General features: G+C 49.1%; 7 protein-coding genes across 7 annotated transcripts; 2 read left to right on the top strand and 5 right to left on the bottom strand.

The window, feature by feature from the left end:
• The first annotated feature begins 331 nt into the window (after nt 1–331).
• Nucleotides 332–1,747, top strand: BDV38DRAFT_93378 (putative methylaspartate ammonia-lyase). The gene has a single exon (XM_032064149.1). It carries the CDS (start codon nt 427–429, stop codon nt 1,675–1,677), a length of 1,251 nt encoding a protein of 416 aa, XP_031918851.1. The 5' UTR covers nt 332–426; the 3' UTR covers nt 1,678–1,747.
• A 420-nt stretch (nt 1,748–2,167) lies between these two features.
• Nucleotides 2,168–3,756, bottom strand: BDV38DRAFT_93407 (putative oxidoreductase, 2OG-Fe(II) oxygenase family). The gene is made up of 3 exons (XM_032064150.1): nt 3,465–3,756; nt 3,312–3,413; nt 2,168–3,240 (listed from the first exon to the last, which is right to left on the bottom strand). Exons 1-3 carry the CDS (start codon nt 3,559–3,561, stop codon nt 2,324–2,326), a joined length of 1,116 nt encoding a protein of 371 aa, XP_031918850.1. The 5' UTR covers nt 3,562–3,756; the 3' UTR covers nt 2,168–2,323.
• Nucleotides 3,757–4,244: 488 nt separating this feature from the next.
• Nucleotides 4,245–5,894, bottom strand: BDV38DRAFT_93374 (mitochondrial carrier domain-containing protein). The gene is made up of 4 exons (XM_032064148.1): nt 5,569–5,894; nt 5,453–5,509; nt 4,725–5,379; nt 4,245–4,669 (listed from the first exon to the last, which is right to left on the bottom strand). Exons 1-4 carry the CDS (start codon nt 5,697–5,699, stop codon nt 4,460–4,462), a joined length of 1,053 nt encoding a protein of 350 aa, XP_031918849.1. The 5' UTR covers nt 5,700–5,894; the 3' UTR covers nt 4,245–4,459.
• Nucleotides 5,895–6,669: 775 nt separating this feature from the next.
• On the top strand, nt 6,670–7,702 carry BDV38DRAFT_267459 (ClpP/crotonase-like domain-containing protein; the record flags this gene model as incomplete). Its single annotated transcript, XM_032056596.1, has 3 exons — nt 6,670–6,794; nt 6,868–7,490; nt 7,593–7,702. 3 exons carry the CDS (start codon nt 6,670–6,672, stop codon nt 7,700–7,702), a joined length of 858 nt encoding a protein of 285 aa, XP_031918848.1.
• Nucleotides 7,703–8,162: 460 nt separating this feature from the next.
• BDV38DRAFT_234044 (oleate delta-12 desaturase) lies at nt 8,163–9,900 on the bottom strand. Its single transcript, XM_032053190.1, has 3 exons — nt 9,759–9,900; nt 8,879–9,659; nt 8,163–8,799 (listed from the first exon to the last, which is right to left on the bottom strand). The coding sequence occupies exons 1-3, from the start codon at nt 9,789–9,791 to the stop codon at nt 8,435–8,437; spliced, it is 1,179 nt and encodes a 392-aa protein (XP_031918847.1). The 5' UTR covers nt 9,792–9,900; the 3' UTR covers nt 8,163–8,434.
• Nucleotides 9,901–11,234: 1,334 nt separating this feature from the next.
• On the bottom strand, nt 11,235–13,877 carry BDV38DRAFT_93348 (S9 family peptidase). Its single transcript, XM_032064147.1, has 5 exons — nt 13,709–13,877; nt 13,549–13,655; nt 12,829–13,491; nt 12,198–12,772; nt 11,235–12,126 (listed from the first exon to the last, which is right to left on the bottom strand). The coding sequence occupies exons 1-5, from the start codon at nt 13,808–13,810 to the stop codon at nt 11,591–11,593; spliced, it is 1,983 nt and encodes a 660-aa protein (XP_031918846.1). The 5' UTR covers nt 13,811–13,877; the 3' UTR covers nt 11,235–11,590.
• A 1,608-nt stretch (nt 13,878–15,485) lies between these two features.
• Nucleotides 15,486–17,435, bottom strand: BDV38DRAFT_267456 (uncharacterized protein; the record flags this gene model as incomplete). The annotated part of the gene is made up of 4 exons (XM_032056595.1): nt 15,486–16,141; nt 16,191–16,471; nt 16,526–17,212; nt 17,263–17,435. 4 exons carry the CDS (start codon nt 17,433–17,435, stop codon nt 15,486–15,488), a joined length of 1,797 nt encoding a protein of 598 aa, XP_031918845.1.
• Nucleotides 17,436–17,505: the final 70 nt, after the last annotated feature.

Raw genomic sequence — 17,505 nt, 5'->3', positions numbered from 1 at the left:
TGGCCTCAATGTGGTTTTAATGGGACCTGAAAATCTCTATTTGTCCAACTTCCCCAAAGATGCCATTCAAAATTCGGATAACCCTACCTTAACGATATGAGCATACGTTCATTTCTTTGTCCCTGACCAGATTACTTGAGGTTGTTGGCATTGTAGACGCAGACACTCTATTTGTAGCCGGGCCTTAGACGACTCCGTGGGATGGACACATCGCCAAAGGCATACTAGTAGCATCATGGTCGATGGGGTCCATCTAGGCGCAGGATCTCGACGCCGATCACATCTCCCATGTCCACCTTTCTTCCGGTGGGAAATGATCCGCTCACAGTACTACTGTGTAGGTTTTTCCTCGGGAGTATATAGGTACATACTTTGCATCATAGTATACCTTTAGAGTCAGGTATTATCAATTGTAACCCAAGTATCATGTATCCGTCTGATGTTCAATTCGTTGTCGGTCTTTCCGGATATTTCGTGAAAGACCTCCAAGCAGTCCGACAGAGCCCAACATATGATCCACTAATTGATAACATACCCCCTCAAACACCGGGTTTCAAGAGCGTGGTACAAGCCGGTCAAGCTATCTCTATCCTACTTCATCTCCCAGACGGTACAATTGCAGTTGGCGACTGTGCCGACGTGATCTTTTCTGGAGCTGCGTCTCGGGACCCCCTCTTCATCGCCGAAGAGCATCTCCCTATCTTAGAATCTGTCGTTAAGCCTCGACTCCTTGCATGCGACGTTACTCGATTCCAGAACAATGCAATCATAATGGACGGGCCATGGCCTGAGTTACAGCATGGTAAATTGCACTCCGCCGTTAGATATGGGATTACCCAGGCGCTTCTCGCGGCCACCGCATTGGTGCATCGATGCAGCATGGCCGAGATCATATCGCGCGAATGGGGGACTGCATTGTCACGTCATCCGATTGACATCTTGGCCTCTTGTCACCGGAACGATCATTTACAATTGGACCGCATGATTATGAAACAAGTCGCAATGCTTCCCCATGCCTCCTTTGTGCATGTCGACGACATAGGGCCCCAAGGCAAAACGTTAATCGACTACATCGAGACGGTATCTCAACGGGTTCAAGAGCGAGGAAGCCCTGGATACCGTCCACGACTTCACTTCGACGTCTACGGAACAATCGGTGATCTATTCCCCGACAATGAGGATTTGGCATCTTTCCTGGGCCAGCTACAGCGATCCGCTCAGCCATACGATCTGCTCATTGAATCCCCAATCATCGCACCCACTCAGTCCGAGCAAATCCGACGACTGGTAAATCTGCGGCAACTCCTGCGAAAGCGGTCGATCCAGGTCCAGATTGTGGCCGACGAATGGTGCAATACGCTCGAGGACATTCGGAAATTCGCTGATGCAGACGCCGTGGATTACGTGCAGATCAAGATGCCTGATCTGGGAGGGGTCCATAACACCATTGATGCCGTACTTTATTGCCAGCACAAGGGCGTGGGCTGCTGTCTTGGAGGATCGGCCAATGAAACCGATGTTTCCGCCCGGGTTACGGCGCATGTTGCCTTGGCCACGCAACCAGGCTTCCTGCTCTCCAAGCCTGGGATCGGTGCTGATGAGGGCGTCATGATCCTTACCAATGAGATGTTGCGTGCGTCGGCCTTGGTGTGGAGGACAAGAACGAATAAGTTGTAAAAGGTTTGGATGGGAAGACCTCGTGGCTACCTGAGCCCTGATGTGTGGGGACGGAGTCTAGTTTAATTGATTGATTAGTGGCGGTTGGTCAACTGAGGATACGTAGTATAACAATTCAACTAGTCTACCCCTCTTCTTGTCTATGCAGAACCCCCTCTTTCTGCGATTTTAGTTGCATGTACCAAGTCGAGCGGCCCGCCAACAAATGGACTGAACTGAACGAACTGTACTCCGTATATCGCCGGGTCCCCCGCTGGCTGCCCGGTTACAAGTTGGCAATTACTAGCGTTCTGCACGATTTCGGTGGATCTTTTCTTATTCAACAAGTAATTCATACGAACTTCCCCACTTGAGCTTCATGGTCTCACAATTTTACTGTGCATCGTGGGTAAGGACCCCCCCCGCCACACGATGATATGCTGTTTCCTTGCTTTGCTACCCCATTGCCAAAATTTCTTTGGCAAAGAGGCATAGGGTAATTGATCGAGAGCAGCTTACAAGCGGTCAGTTGAGCAAGTTTCTCGAATCACTTGTCCAAAGAGGTTTCTAGTTTTCGCGATAAGGAGAGTCCCAAATTGGTCCTGGAAGAGTTGAAGCAGAAACGGAGTATATTTCATAGAGGGGAGGCTAGGAGGACAGGTTAAAATTATTCATAGAAAACCTTCGCCTTGAATCCCCCCAGAGTAACATTCTCCCCCAAATCGGTGGGAGATCTAGTCCAGTTCTTCTTGATCCTCGTCCGGGTCCACTCAGGAGCCGGAATATCGATGTCGGTGGTATCTTTATGATACCCCTCTCTCCGAAGCAACGGGCTATCCACACTCTTCAATTTCAAGCGATCGCTTGGCCGCACAAAGTACAGGAGTCCCAGCCGATCGTGGTGTTGCTGGTCCTCAGGGGGTACGATCACGCGGTGCACGCCGCTCTTCAACCATCCATTCGACAGCATGGTCATGATATCGGCGATGTTCACTGATAGTGTGCCTGGACGGATCGGGAGGTATTCCCATTCCGAATCGTCATATTTCTTGACCTGGAGGGCGGCGACGGGCTGCTGGAACACAAAGGTGATGGTGCCGTTGTCCGTGTGTCCACGGGAGTAGAGATGCTTGTATTTCTCGTTCTCTTCCGGTGAGCGGGCCCGGTAACACATGTAGCGGAGGCCGCTGTCGCATTCGGCCTCATAGCGATGTCCGTCCACAAGCTGATCTTCTGGGAGTTCCAGAATGATTGCCAGCAGCCGGAAAAGTTTATACGCAATATGCTCGTGGCAGTGGCGGTGGAATTGCTCGATTTCCTCCCAGTAGCGTCTCACTACGTCTGGGTGAGTCCGATCGTACTGGGGAAGGAATTTCATGATGTTGTAAAATTCGATGTTGTCGCGCAGTCCGGGCAGGATCTCAATCGAACCCAGAGGTCGGTAGCCATTGTAGATTCCCTCTTCTAAGGGGGCGCGGAAACTCAGTCGTTCTTTCTCTGGGAGCGAGAAGAACTCTTTCGCGATGGCGAACTGCCGGTCGATTTGTTCTTGAGTGAGACCGAAATTGGTTACGTAGAAGAAGCCTGTTCAACTGCACATCAGCTTGGTGTTCTGTTGGATCGATGAGATAGGTAAGAAATAATATAGTATATACCAACTTCGTGAGCAGCCTGCTTTAGCTGTGCTGCGAGCTTCTCTTTTCCGCCAGGGCGATCAAACTCCGACAGATCAATTGTGACCAAGTCCGCATATTTCACTGGGTCGTCTCAGTACTTTGTGTTTGGTGATCGGATCCCTGGCTACTCACAGTCTTGCTTTGACTCGGGAGGATGAACATACGTTTCCAGAGGCTTCGTGGATTTGGTTAGGGGTACTTCTACTACCGACTCCGTTTGAGTGGCCATGGCGTGTGAAGCTCAGCGTAGTTGACGGGAGATCAAACAGGATACTGGTAGATGTTGGCTAACATTCCCCTTGTCCTTTATTGTCCTTTATTGTCCTATTAGTAGCCACGCAAGGTGGAATGGCTTGCAGTCCATTGGCTGTCCCTCGGATAATCTCGGTCTCAAGGCCCAGGTCAGAATGCAGCTGACGTCGTGCATCAGATTCGACTCTGTCCCCGTCTATGCTGCCCCGCTTCCCATTTCCATATCCCCGATAAGTCTCTGTATGTTTGGGACTCCGCCGACTTGTGGAGATCCTTACCCTAAGAGTATAAGGACACAGATGAATGGGGCCCTCTTCTAGGGGACCATGCATATGAGGGGCTGGCGATATGCAAAGCCCCCTCCTCCATGAGGGGCAATCCCCGTGTTGTATCGCTCTGCGAGTATGGTGGGTCTGGGATGACGTTCTGCGGGATCTATTGCTCATCTTTTGGACTGCTTGTTGGTTGTATGTGCGAAACCCAAGCTACAGAGCGCTGGTACCTATATGGACAGGCTAGGTGTATCACTAACTTCACGAAACGAACGAGAGAAGGCGTCGGGATTCGATGCGTTCCCTCATGCGTAAGAAGGAATGTCTGGGGATCTAACATGTGTTGATATTTCGTCTGCATCCCTCGCCAAGCAGGGTTATGATCGGGATCCAAAGTGGCTGATTTATAGTCCAAAGGGACCAGTGTCTCGGTCGACATAGTAATCCACATTGGTGTGACTTTGTCTCCAGAAGGATCATCAACATTTTCCTTGAATGTCGTTATTATATTACAAGGTATCGTTGCACCTGGTCTATCGTACATCTATAATACATGAGAAGGGAATATCGAGGCCTAGGCCTGGGCCTCACGTAAACACGAGCTTAGCGACGCTCGAGGACCTTGAGGACCAGCTCATAGGTACCAATTGTAATAGCAGCAGAAGGAACGGTCCGAAGGAGATGTGCCGTCAAGCCTCCATACAGAGCAGCTGCACCCTCCTCCTTCAGAATCAACCGCGCACATTGAAGGATTCCGGTGTACTTCTGGCGACCGTCTGCCATCGGAGCCTGTCGTAATCTAGTCCTGATAACCTGCGACGGGTTAGATGATATATTCTGATCTGAAAAGAGTATTTTCGGAGCGTACCTCATGGGGATACGCGATCAAACACGCGATCAACTTTGACAAGCCCGACGCTCCACTCATAGCAAGGCCTTGAACAAGTCCATTTGTATCGCTCTTTTCATTGAGGTCAATCTTCTTCGAGATCATCCCCTTGAACCTCTCATACATTGCCAAGTGCAATGTCGTCTCAATTGTACCTAGGAAACTCGCTGACAAGCCCCGATAAAAGCCCTTTGGTCCCTCCTGTTGCAGAACCTGCCGGGCGCAATCCAGACTATTCTTGTATCGTCGGGCCCCGGCCTTATCCAGCTGAAGTCGCGTCTTAACCACCCAGATCGGATTTGTGGCCGAGCCGGTGGCAATCCCGGCGCATGCAGCGGACAGGGCGTGTACCAGTGATGAATCCTTCTCACATCCGATAATTTCCGGAAGAAGCCGTTTGCAGTTTCCGTATGTGTAGAACTTGACGGCGCTGGCCGGAACGACTCCGGTCAGACTGGGTCCGAGACCCTTGAAGAGACCTCGCCAGCCTTCCACGCGGTGAATGGAGAAGAGAATCTCGAATGTGTCGCGGAAGTGAAGGAGGGAGGTGCGATAGAATGATGCACGAAGATGGGGCTGTGTAGGAACCGGATGAGACTTCGCTGCTTGGGTTTGGTAATAGTCGGTTTGTAACCTATAGTCGTATCGAATTGTGTTAGCCTACTGACACAATCTGTGCAAGCAAGATTTCTGCGACTGTATCGTACCTGGTTCGGAGGACATCGAGTGGGCTTGTGAGAACCGCCGTGACCATTCCACCTGCGCTGTATTGACACGACTCTTAGTATATAGGCCATAGAGTATTCCTTCCAGGACCACTCACGCGCCAGCGATCAAATGAGACCACGATCCTAAAGACGACACATTGGGCTTTGCTGGCAAGGCCTCTGTCGGGAGTGGCGACGCGAGCGATTCTCGCGCCACGTCCCCCGGCTTGTGCGCGATGTTTTGCATTTTGGTAAGAGAAAGAGGGTGCTTAATTTGTTTTTCACTTTGCCTGCTGCATTGGATAAAGGAAAATAAAGTAGAGATTCCCACCGAAAAAACGACAAAAAGAAAGAATGGCGCCCTTTTGCTGGCTTGTTTTTGCGGAGATACAAAATAGTTCCCGGAGTGAAAATTGAAAGTCCGACTTTTTGCGGAGTGGAGACTAATGGTCCGCTTCTGATTGGTTGCCGGCTTCAGGGCCGACGGTCTGGCCGCCTTATCGATAAGCTTATCGATATCAGCCATCGAAATCAGGTGTCTATCCCGGGAAGAGAACCATAGCCCATGCTATATCTGTTATATCTACGCCCTTAGTAGTTAGTACTGAGAGTATGAAGTGTTACCTTTGATGGAACTGATGCTTACCCTCACGCCTGCTGAGCTGGAGGGCCAAGGATATATAGCACGGGTTCTTCGGTCGTCCAGAGACCTGATTTACCCTGTAATGTCTAATGGGCTATATTAAAATCCCTAGCAAGATGACATAGCGCTGGAAGTGATTGACGATAGGTTACGATAGTTCCAAGATGTAGAGAAGCGCAGGACCCCTGGCCGAGGTCGATCTAGTGGTAGAATACGGAGACATCGTGATCATTTTAGATTAGTGAACAACCCCGATCAGTCGGGTTTACCCCACGAAACCTAAATGATGAACTTACCCCTTTGATAGTGGACCTTCTGGGTCGATTTATCCTTCAGCTTATACTTAGAGGATTGCGGGCAGTAACCCTGTAAACATGAGTATAAACCGAGGTCAACCGAGATCCATGTGCTATCCAGATGATGAGGATAAATACCACGACTGCCTCCCAGCACAGGGCTGGGGGATTCCGAGATCTACTCCCTTATCCCATTGTCTCACCATTGAATTGGAGATCTAATTGAAACGGTGGACAGATACATCACATCTACAGGTCAAAGTCAAGCCAACGACAAGATGGCAGCTACCGGAGGTTCAGTGTATTCTTACAAATATTTCACGGTCCATTTTCCTGCAGCACGACCATATGTTGCCCATGTCGAGATCAACCGCCCAGAGAAACTAAATGCATTTATTGAGCCGTATGTTACAGGCAACTGGGCATAGCGCCCTTTGGCAAAAGCTTGCCACGGACGTTGCTGACGCTGGGTATAGAATGTGGCTCGAGATGCGTCAAGTTTTCGACCAACTTTCTTCTGATTCTTCTGTCCGTGCAATTGTCCTCACCGGTGCGGGAAGCAAAGCTTTTACTGCCGGACTGGATGTCAAACAGGCTCCCCAAGTGCTCTCCAGTGATAAAGGTGGTTCCGACACTGCACGCAACGCAGTCAACATTCGACGCTATATCCTTCAGTTTCAAGACTGCCTTACTGCCATTGAGCGCTGCGAGAAGCCTGTCATTGCTGCTATGCATGGATATTCGTACGGGTTTGCGATCGACATTTCTGCGGCTGCCGATGTCAGGATATGTACTCGGGATGTTCACCTCTCCGTCAAGGAGGTCGATATTGGTATGGCAGCAGATATTGGCGTATTAAGCCGACTACCCAAGATTGTAGGCAATTTTGGCTGGGTGAAGGAAGTGGCACTTTCAGCCAGGATCTTTGGTGCAGAAGAGGCGCATAGAGTGGGATTCGTGAACTCGATTCATGATTCGAAAGAGGTGATGGTGGGAGCGGCTTTGGATATTGCCAGTCTTATTGCACAAAAGAGTCCGGTTGCTGTGCAAGGAACGAAGGAACTATTGAATTGGTCCAGAGACCATCCTATTGCCGAAGGTAAGGAGTCTTTGGGACTTGTCCTCCCGTCTCCAGCTTGTCTGATTTTTGATTCCTACACCTGTGGTCGTCCAATAGCTAACGAATGCCATCGTTCTGAAGGTCTTCGCTACACGGCTGTCTGGAATAGTGCTGCTATACAAACAGGCGACGTGTCCACGGCTTTGATGGCTGGCATAGAAAAACGCACGCCGACGTTTGAAAAGCTGTGACGAATAAAGAATCTTCAGTCTAGATGTGGAGCAGAGATGACAACATAAACCTCTGGATTCTAATTTCGTTCCCCAGTCTGCATACAAATTCCACCCAATGATGTAATGAAGCGAGACCCATCATTCATTACTGGGTCCGGTGCTTATAACCCCCGGATAACCTTAATTGGGACTCTGAGCGCTGAAAGCCGTTTTACGCCACGGTGATAACTTGATTGCAGGGTATTTATCATCAATAGATGCGGAGTTGACACATTCCTCCTCTAGAAGCATACAATTATCGCTCTTCGAGCCATATAAGGCCGTGGATTCCCCTCGGACATTACAAAAGAATTAGATTTCGATCGTCTCTTCTATGTTCTAATAATGATGGTTTATTGCTGTGGCAGGAGGCACAGGCGTCCCATTGTCGAAAATCTTAAGGGATCTAAAAAGCACGAGATCTAACTCTGAAGGTATCTATGCATCTATAAATATTACAGAAAATCACAAAATTCTGAATACTTCTCCCGTTGGTATCTTGGCCGATTGCCCATAAATTAGACCGTCTATAAGTGATTAGAAACCAAAGTCTCAAACATCCACCTCAAGTGGGCCGGTATAAATCGCAATGACACAATAAACTCCAAATGTACACCTCTATGTTCTAAATCGTCTATATTTGCAAAATCTTCCCGCTCTCAGAGCCTCATGTTTGGGAGCAATAGAGCCCTCCAGGGACCCATAGGCTCCTCATTTGCCATCATCAGCCCTAACAAAATGGAGAACACCGGGCTGGGAGCTTCCTTTCGCGGATACATAGATGCATTTGCGGAATGTCGTCATTAGCGAATAGAGGAAACTCTCGTCCTTGGATTCGTGGTATTTTTCGCCGAGCAGTGGCTGGATGGCTTTGGTTGCTTCCTCGGCCTTGTAAAATGGAATGCGGCTAAACAGATGGTGGACGACATGGTAATCAATGATCTCGTGGAAGAAGTGACGACCGATGAAACCGATCGTGCGGTCAACGGTGGCGAGCGCACCCTTGGTATAGGTCCAGGCCTCGGCTGTGTAGTGTGGGACTTCGGGGTGGGTGTGTTGAAGGTACGTGATGGCGACTGGGCAGATGTTAGATAATAGTTTCTTACAGTAAAAAGAAAGGGGTCATGTATGTAAGAGGGGTTCCAGGAGACATACTCAGCCAGTGGTGGACCCAGAGATAAGGGATGAAGTACAACAGCACGACATTCCAGACGCCAATCTGGGTAGACGCATAGTACAGAATGGAGCCCATGATCAACAGCCCCAAATCAGACAGTGCGATAGACACTCGCTGAGAGCCCGTGAAGAGTGGCCCCATAAAGTTGAAATGGTTTGCAGGTCCCATCTTTCCTGCTCCTTCGGGCAGACTTTTGGAGCCTGCGGTGGCATTCAGGAGCAGATAGATTTGCCATCCGAACAGCTGGTGACCAATTAACTGCAGAAGAGACACAATCGGGGTCTCCTCAGTCAGATGCTTCAGTTGCTCAATCCGCACATTCTTCTTCTTTGCTAGATCCTCGTCTGTCCACGGCACATATACGGTATCCTTCTCCATATGACCGGTGTAGCGGTGGTGGCGGGCGTGGGTAATCTTCCAAGAGAAGTAGGGCACCATCAGGAATGAATGCCCGGCCCAACCGACAAAGTCATTCAGCCTCTGGTTAGGCGAGAAAGCTCCGTGGCCGCACTCGTGCGAGAGAATCCATATTCCGGTGCCGACACAACCTTGGAAGAAACCGTACGTAGCCCAGGCTATTATACGCAGTGGTAATGAGGGAATACGGTGGATTTGAAAGGCAGCGACAGTCAGAATGGCGCAGTACAGGATGTCGCGAGCCAGGTACAAGAGGGATGTGATGGCCGAGGACTCGAAGCATTCCTTGGGAATTGCATCCTTGAGCTCTTTCAGGGTAGGAGTGGTGTCTTTCTCGACAGCCTATAGAAGAAGGGTGTCAGCAATGACTTGCGCCTGGTCTCCGGCTTCCTTGCTTCACTCTTTTCGTTTTCTAAACCAGACCCAAAGGTGAACACATACCTTTTCGGCTTTTCTGTTGTGCAACTCGGCCATTGTTATAGCACGCCCAACCAAATCTCGAGCAACAACTACAGAAAATCTCCTGGATATCTCTGCTTATAGAGGAAAAGGCACAGAGGATCAAAGACAAAAAGAAAAAAAAGGGTAGGAAAAAAAAATAGAAACAAAAAAGGAAAAAGACAGTCAGCATCAATAGCTTCTGGGGAACAAAGAATTACAAAAATAAATTAGAATTAAAATAAAGCCCTAACTCATACTTCGTATTGCCTATAAATCTGCTAGCAACCATTGGTCAATTGGCCCCTGTCTCCTAAATCTTCCAGAAAAGGTACGGAACCATTGAGGCATATTCCCTAAAGCTAATCTTCTCGTAAAAGAAGTATTGGGTTAATCCGTTAATTCCCCTGATAAGAACTGTCCAACCGTTTAGCAACGGGACTATTTGACGATCCAGACACTGGTGCAGGGTGGATCCATGGTCTGATGAGGACCAATCCGTGACCACCGTCGAGCACTTTTCTCCACCACCTTTTTTTAATTTTATTTCTTCGGGTCAGTGAAACGGTTGAGTGTTGGGTTTTGCCATTGTGATTGAAGAAAATGGAAAGTATCTGGATCATACTGATAGGTCATCGGACTTCACAAGAATTCGATAGGTATGAATAATAGAGGGAAATACAGGTCGACTGATGTGGTCCGCGCAGGAACTGCCCCTTTCTTTGCCCTGTCGATCAGATACTTCTTTGGGGTTTCTTTTTTCGGTTTTAACTTCTCTTTCTCAACGTTCTTTTAGCCGCAAGCGCTACCGCCTCAGCAGATTTCGCCTCAGCAAAATTTCCATTTGCCTCTTAGGGTTAAGATTCTGACACGGCAGAGTTTCGCTAGGAGTATTTTTCCTGGGCTGAGCCACAAAATTCGATAGTACACGTGGCGAAGGAAGACGCCGTCTGAGGTGAACTGCCCATTGTCGTGAAACCGAAGGGTTTAGCAGAAAATTTCCAGGGAGACAACGTAGTATGCCGAGGCTGGGATAATTTATAGGGCTCCAGTATCACGAGATATCTTCTATCTTCACATGACATTTGAACATCAACGAAGTGCTGCATTTTTTCACGAAAAAGGTCAAAGCACATTGTCTGAATACGCAACGGCTAGGGGAAGCTGTCCCGTAGTCATATATATCTACTGCAATAAAATCCCTAGCAATTTTGTTTTTATTTATATATATATTTATTTTTTACCCACATAACCCAGAGTCTGATAAGTTGGGCGTGAACGGAGCTATGACCAGAGAGGTTGATAACCATGAATACCTAACAGCAGGATAGCGCGATGCTCCTGAGGCGTATCATTAACGAACACTAAGGCCAATCATTTTTTTTATCGGTGGACAGAGTTTTAGTAAATCCAGTATTATAAGTGATGGAAAGGTTGTGAGTCTTTTTGAGATAACTCGACATAGTATATTTCCCCTTCTAGGACTAGTGCATCTCCAAAAGTAAAATAAAATAGAAATTTAGTAGAGGGCACTATTCTTGACACATTTGGTAAATGGGGGGTCACTAAATTTGTTCGATCTGGTTGAAATACTGGATGATCGACTTAAAGGGAGAAGATAAGTTGTCAACCATGTAGTCCACGACATCTTCGCCAGCGCTTCCAATCTTACTTTTCTGGCCTGTGTCAAGAGAGGACAGTTCATTGCGTTAGGCAGCACAAGAAAAATCAGACCGAACAGTATGGAGTATTCTCATTTGCCAGATCCAGACAGTCATGATTGTACAAAAGTGCTTCTGAAGAACCTCCTCCCAGGAGAGTCATGTGTCGATTTCTCACACCTTCATTTTTAAGAGATTCTTTTGCCACCAGTGTTCCTCTTCATTTAACGCACGTTTCTTGTTTGCCGCTTGCCGGAATCCATGTCCCTCGCCGGCAAACACCACCAGCTTAACCTGGCGGTCGTGCTCCTTCATGACGCGTTCCATATCCTGCGCCTGATTCAGCGGTACCACGTGGTCCTCCTCCCCCTGGAGCATCAGCAAAGGGGCCTGAATCTGATCCGCGTGGTAGCACGGGCTCCGGTCGTGGAGGACCCGTTCGCGCTCCTCGTCAGGCATGTCGGGCGGGAAGAGGAGGTTATAAGCATACTGGCTTTCAAACTTGTGGGTGTCCTCACAGAGGGTCCGCAGGTTGGCGATGCCGTACAACGAGTTCCCGCCGGCAAAGAGCGTGGGATAATCGCAGAGGGCTTGGAGAACGGCGTAGCCCCCTGCGCTACCGCCGCGAATTCCGACCTGATCCCCATCGACCTGGGAGGTTGAAGCTAGGAAGGAGACGCAGCTGGCGGCGTCTGCGATGTCTAATTCTCCTATATATCAAGAGAAATGTCTTTTATTAGTGGGTACACACACAGAGAGAGAAAGAGAGTGAGCGCAATACCCCATCTGCCGTTCAGCAAATCCCGATACGCACGGCCATATCCTGAGCTTCCTCCATAGTTGACCCAAACAACTGCGTAGCCGCGAGAGGTCCAGTAAAGATTGGAGAGTTGCAGACCTACGCCAGAACATGACGTTGGACCCCCGTGCAAGGAGACCACCAGGGGAGGGAGAGTCCCCTTCGGAGCCTGGTAGTCGGGATTTTGCGGCGCACGGAAAATCGCATAGCACTCGCCTTGTTGGAACTTGCCATGGACTCTCGGGAAAGAGATATGTTGCGTGGGAGAAATAAAGGTCTCCGGAAGAGAGATATCGACTGCCTTTTTGAGGGCTTGCAGGTGGACCGTCTCGCTGATACTCAATATGTAGAGGGTGTTAAAACTCGTGCTCGATGATCCGAGAACAGCGACACTGTTCTCTGACAGTGGGCGCTCGGCCAACTCGATGTTGTCCGTGATAGGCATGTTCAGCTCACGGTAAGAGTCGTCGTCGAGATTGATAAGGATAAATGACCACTGGGCATTCCGCATATAGGCCGCGATGATCTGGTGAGATGTGAGGCAAGTATAAGTGCAACTAGCCGATTCGTTAGCATTCCGGCATATATCCCTATTTCCATCAGGGTCTCTTACTTTCCCATATTCCAGTCGGGATGGGCGAATTCGACCTGTTCTAAGTCATTCAACTGTATACGGGTAGCTTGTGACGAGGCACCAGGCGGCAAACGATAGAGTTGCCAGTATCCTGTTCTATCGCTGACGAAATATAACGTGCCATCAGGCCCCCATCGGGGCTGGGTAATACTCTCTGCCTGTGCCTTTCCCGCCACAAGGTGGGGCCCAGACAGGTTTCCATTCTCCCAGTGACCAGTCCACAGCAGAGTTCCAGTCCATGGCATGTCCGGATGATTCCATTGTACCCAGCAGATCTCATCCCCGGCCGGAGAGAACTGCGCGTAACTGTAGAAGTCTGCGCCCTGGAGCAGAGGAACGATTTTCTTGGTGGCCACCTCAATCGCCACAACTGTATTCTGGACGTCCGCCGGAGCCGGTTTCGTGTGGTCTTCCTGGACTGCCAGAATCCAGTCGATCTTCCCCGTCGCTGGTGAGGTGTGGATGGAGGTGCACACGTAGCGCAGGGTCTCTGAGGGTGTGGTCAAGCGCTCGACGGTTCCCGTTGCGGGCTCCAACCGATACAGACCCATCGTCTTCCCGTCGGTAAAAATGATCTCTCCGGTCGGGCTGGTCGTCATCGCCTTGCCGCCATATTCATGCACACGGCTACGGGCATTATATCTGGCGGAATCCAGTCAGTAGAGCCAGACGATACTGTGTAATTGGTTGGTTGCTCACTCTCTCGGCAAAACATCTCGCGCTGTCCCCTGGGAACATTGCACAATGCAGTTTCGTCCGTCTTCAAGTGGTCGAGCTTCCAGCAAGTAGATGGTTCCATCGGATGTCTAGACCAGGTTAGCGAGCGATCGACACGCCTTGATGGAGCGTGAAGCCGTACCACCGTAACATTCTCCATATTGCCACCAGTTTGGGCCAACATGTCTGCGGTAATCGGACTGGCCCAGGTTCCGTACGCTGCCGTCTGTATTGGGTTCGCCATGGCGCGAGATATACACAGAAAATAGTACGCTGTTCGCCGGGGTGGAATGGGTTGTGCTGGAGTTGGAATATGTGTTCTGACGGTGGAGGAGGGGTAATGGCTAGGTCCGGCACTTCGACCAATGATATCGATCGCGTCAGCATATCTATTATCAATTTTCTTCTGGCCATGAGGGTGGAGAGCACAGTAAGCCTCGGGGCCGGTTGACGTATAAGTAGTAGTAGTTCGGGCAGGAACATACGGATAACGGTTGGAACAGACGAGGTGGTTCGAATCGGAGCCTTTCGCCAATGCCTTATTATGATTTTCATGGAATTATTTCATCATCTATGTTTCTAAGGACTAACCGCTAATCCACCCTAGTCATATTGAGCTGCCTCTTCGGGCTTTTGACAGTGTCTACCACACTCTTATCTAGGGTTCGATACGTCAACCCTATTCCAATAATTGGTGGCCGAGTATCCCATCACAGCTAATCAGCCGGGCGGAGTTCCGCATAGCAGGCGAAGACGTGTAAGAAGATTAATCTGTAACATAGAAAAAGGAAAAATCAAGATCTTCAAAGTTAAGCCGACTCTACAGGAGCGGGCAAAATGGAGTGGGTTTAGGTGTGGTCAAATATGCAAGTCGCTGGGAAGCGGGAGAAAAGATATAATGGAAAAACATGGCGGTCGGTGGTCCTCTGATGATATAGTATATTCGTTAGTTAATGGGCAACGACTGGTCCTGGATTATTGCTATTATAGGAGCGAAGTTATACTATATATCAAGCAGAATAAATATATTAGTATACACTATGTAAACTTTTATATTAGTCTAGCGGCTTTTAGTAGAGATCTAGAAATAGTCTAGAGTATATATACGGACAAAAAAAATATAAACTCAGTAAAGCAAACTGAGCTAGATAAATACTATTTCAGAAATCCAATGATTAGAGTTATTTTTTTTTAAAAAAAATAAAGAATTTAATATCTAAACTAGAAAGATAGAATTCTTACAAAGTATATTAAGAGTTGATATCGGTACGGGTTTGCCTGCGAAGAAACCCGCCGAGTCGGGGGCGGGTCCTAGATCTTGGACCTGACCCGATATCAACTCTAGGTAGGAACGGCCGCCTGGTTCCTAAAATCCTTGTCCTCTGGTAGCCTGGTGTGTTCAGAGCTGTATGTGACTTAGGACTGGGTTATAGGCAGTATTTAGATCATCCCCAGTGCCTTTTGTGATGTTTCAACCGGAAACTCGGTCCACCTGGTCCCCGTACCGGAAAATCCGTTTCACCCGTCGGGGTCGGGGATCATAAGTAGTATTCTTCTCTGGCACTGATTTCTTCGACTGGGGTTTATATAATTGTGAATTCCAAAAGCCTCTGATACATACTTTGCCGGTCATTAACCCCGCACATTTGGGCCATGTTTGACAAATATGTACGGCTTTCACCTTAACCTTGAAACACTGTTTTTTGGATAGACTTGAGCGAACGACGACCAAATTCCAAATCCGTTGCACCTGGCCGTTATCTTGTACCTCACACAATGTGCATCAACGGCTCACTGGAATAGTTTTTATGTATTTGAATTAAGCGAGTGTGTTTACGGAAACCTTGATTCTCTGTTATGAAACCCTATAATACTGTATCGGTTGTCATATAACATAATCCACAAACATACCAGCGATGCTAGCTAAAACCAGTGAGATTGCTCAATAGTGAACCCCACGGGATATCATCAACAGGGAATATGTCGCCCAGATCGACGTAGGTAGAAGGCCATACTTGGGGTGTCATAGCAATCTCATTGGCGTGAACTGCTATCGTGGACGTATCCGGCCTTGTGTCTTGGGACGGCGCAATTCCAACAATTGCCCGGACTTGATATGGATAACACCGTGCTAGCAACCGCATTTTAGAGCAAAGGCTCCCCAAAATGTCAGTCTCTTTGTCTGCAGCAGACATTCCCTCAAATCTTGTCTCCAGCGCGGTGGCAAGCTCTGTGACAAGATTGGGATACTCTGCTGTATCAACAACGGCCTGCACCTGAGCGTCCATAGTAGAGTCGGTGGGCCCAGTAATGAGATTGAGAAGGGTCAATACTGCAGTGGGCATGTAGCCCACCGCGGCACATATACGAGCACTTGTAGTTATTGTCATGTGGGCAATCTCCGACGCTGGTAGGTTTTTGATCGTCTGAATGAGCTCCTTGCTTCGTTGGATTATACCCATCAGCATGGTTGTCCGGACTGCACTTGCAGGCTCTGCAGTCCACAGTTCCTCCCGAAGAGATAGTTCCTCGAGCCGGATTTCCATATATTTGATTTCAGTGTGTAATGCAGTCGCTGCAACGGTTGGTCAATCTCCATCAACCACTGTGGGGAGAAGACACACCTGTTGACGAAGGGCAGCTCGCGAGATATTTTTCTACATATGCTCTCACGTTATCAAATTGCTGCTGCAGAGAAGCGCGCGTAACTTGGACGAGTACCCTTCCACCGCTTGCTTGCATCGAAGCGTAAACTTCATCCATTGTTGCCAAGAAAGACTGTAGGTGGATGAATGGCGCAACCCACCGATCTGACAGATGCCCAGTAGATGCTAGACTCTCAATGCACTCATCGATTCGACTATCATGCTTCATGATAATCGGCCGGCCGAGTGTGCCAGAGAACCTAATACTTATAGTTAGCCGAAGCCACATCTACCAGCGTGGCAGACAACCTCACCCAACAGACAGCCAATACGTACCGAGCAGCGCCCGCTGCTCATCCGAGTTCAGATTCGGCTTTCTGTGAAGTCCCAAATCATACAAAATAGAAACACAAAACTGAATCAACAGCAAAAGTCGTGGGTGGTATTTCTCTGCAGGATATGAGTACCATGCGCTGTGAACTAGCAGACCACGGAGCAACTCGAGATTCCTCTCGGACCGTACCACAAGCCTTAAGGTAACGTGCTGCATAATCTCCTCGGCGACAGTTTTCCGCATAGGGTGCGCACTGCCCATGGTCGCAGCCACGATGCACAAAAAGAGAAAAGGCTCTCGGTCCCTGAGACGAGTGGCTGTCTCGCCGTGTGCGACCAATACAAAGGGAAACTTCGACACCAAGTCAAGCTGAAAGGCCGTAACTAAGCGTTCAGCCTCGACTTCACTCAAAAGCCCTCGATCTACGATGGATGGCTGGTGCTCCAGAACAGAGCTGATCGGCGGATCAAGGCCGTGGGACGGGTCCTTAGCAGCATCCAGCAGCGTGGCAATGTCTGTCGAATCCAGTTCGGGATCACGAGATGGGCCCAAGTCAGTGGTGGGTGGAGTAGAAGTATCGGGCGATGTTTGCCCGTTCTGTTGTCGGGTCAAGGCAGCCAGCTGCGACATCAGTTGATCGACCTTCTTCTCCAACACCTCCACACGACTATATCCAGAATTAATACCACAAGTACGATGTGTGTTGGGAAGGATTACCTCGGTGCAGCCTTGTGTTTCCGCTTCGTCTGCGGAAGGTCAAGGTATGTGCATGACTTGCCCAAACGAGCGCACCGCTGGCACAGGTTGACGGCTTGCGGCGTGCATTTCGCCTTGGCAGCCGTACACGCCACGCATGCTCTCCTTTTGACTGCAGATGGTGTGGTGTTCATGATTGTTGCATAAGGAGGCAGGGAGGAAACGGAGCGGCCGGTTGATGTGGAAGACGTCCGGTTGCTGAGC

Source organism: Aspergillus pseudotamarii, assembly GCF_009193445.1.
Source record: "Aspergillus pseudotamarii strain CBS 117625 unplaced genomic scaffold BDV38scaffold_3, whole genome shotgun sequence".
In the NCBI taxonomy this organism is placed as follows: Eukaryota; Fungi; Ascomycota; class Eurotiomycetes; order Eurotiales; family Aspergillaceae; genus Aspergillus; species Aspergillus pseudotamarii.
The sequence above is the reverse complement of the archived record's forward strand: the minus strand, read 5'-3'. Positions and strand labels throughout refer to the sequence as shown.

Coding starts and splice junctions, on each gene's coding strand:
- BDV38DRAFT_93378 (XM_032064149.1), top strand. CDS start 427: ATGTATCCGTCTGATGTTCAATTCGTTGTCGGTCTTTCCGGATATTTC.
- BDV38DRAFT_93407 (XM_032064150.1), bottom strand. CDS start 3,561: ATGGCCACTCAAACGGAGTCGGTAGTAGAAGTACCCCTAACCAAATCC. Junction 3,414..3,464: donor TCCCGAGTCAAAGCAAGACT/GTGAGTAGCCAG, acceptor GAGACGACCCAG/TGAAATATGCGGACTTGGTC. Junction 3,241..3,311: donor GCAGGCTGCTCACGAAGTTG/GTATATACTATA, acceptor GCAGTTGAACAG/GCTTCTTCTACGTAACCAAT.
- BDV38DRAFT_93374 (XM_032064148.1), bottom strand. CDS start 5,699: ATGCAAAACATCGCGCACAAGCCGGGGGACGTGGCGCGAGAATCGCTC. Junction 5,510..5,568: donor TCTCATTTGATCGCTGGCGC/GTGAGTGGTCCT, acceptor GTGTCAATACAG/CGCAGGTGGAATGGTCACGG. Junction 5,380..5,452: donor CTCGATGTCCTCCGAACCAG/GTACGATACAGT, acceptor ATACGACTATAG/GTTACAAACCGACTATTACC.
- BDV38DRAFT_234044 (XM_032053190.1), bottom strand. CDS start 9,791: ATGGCCGAGTTGCACAACAGAAAAGCCGAAAAG. Junction 9,660..9,758: donor ACAACAGAAAAGCCGAAAAG/GTATGTGTTCAC, acceptor CTTCTTCTATAG/GCTGTCGAGAAAGACACCAC. Junction 8,800..8,878: donor CTGGGTCCACCACTGGCTGA/GTATGTCTCCTG, acceptor ACATCTGCCCAG/TCGCCATCACGTACCTTCAA.
- BDV38DRAFT_93348 (XM_032064147.1), bottom strand. CDS start 13,810: ATGGCGAACCCAATACAGACGGCAGCGTACGGAACCTGGGCCAGTCCG. Junction 13,656..13,708: donor ATATGGAGAATGTTACGGTG/GTACGGCTTCAC, acceptor AACCTGGTCTAG/ACATCCGATGGAACCATCTA. Junction 13,492..13,548: donor CGAGATGTTTTGCCGAGAGA/GTGAGCAACCAA, acceptor GGATTCCGCCAG/ATATAATGCCCGTAGCCGTG.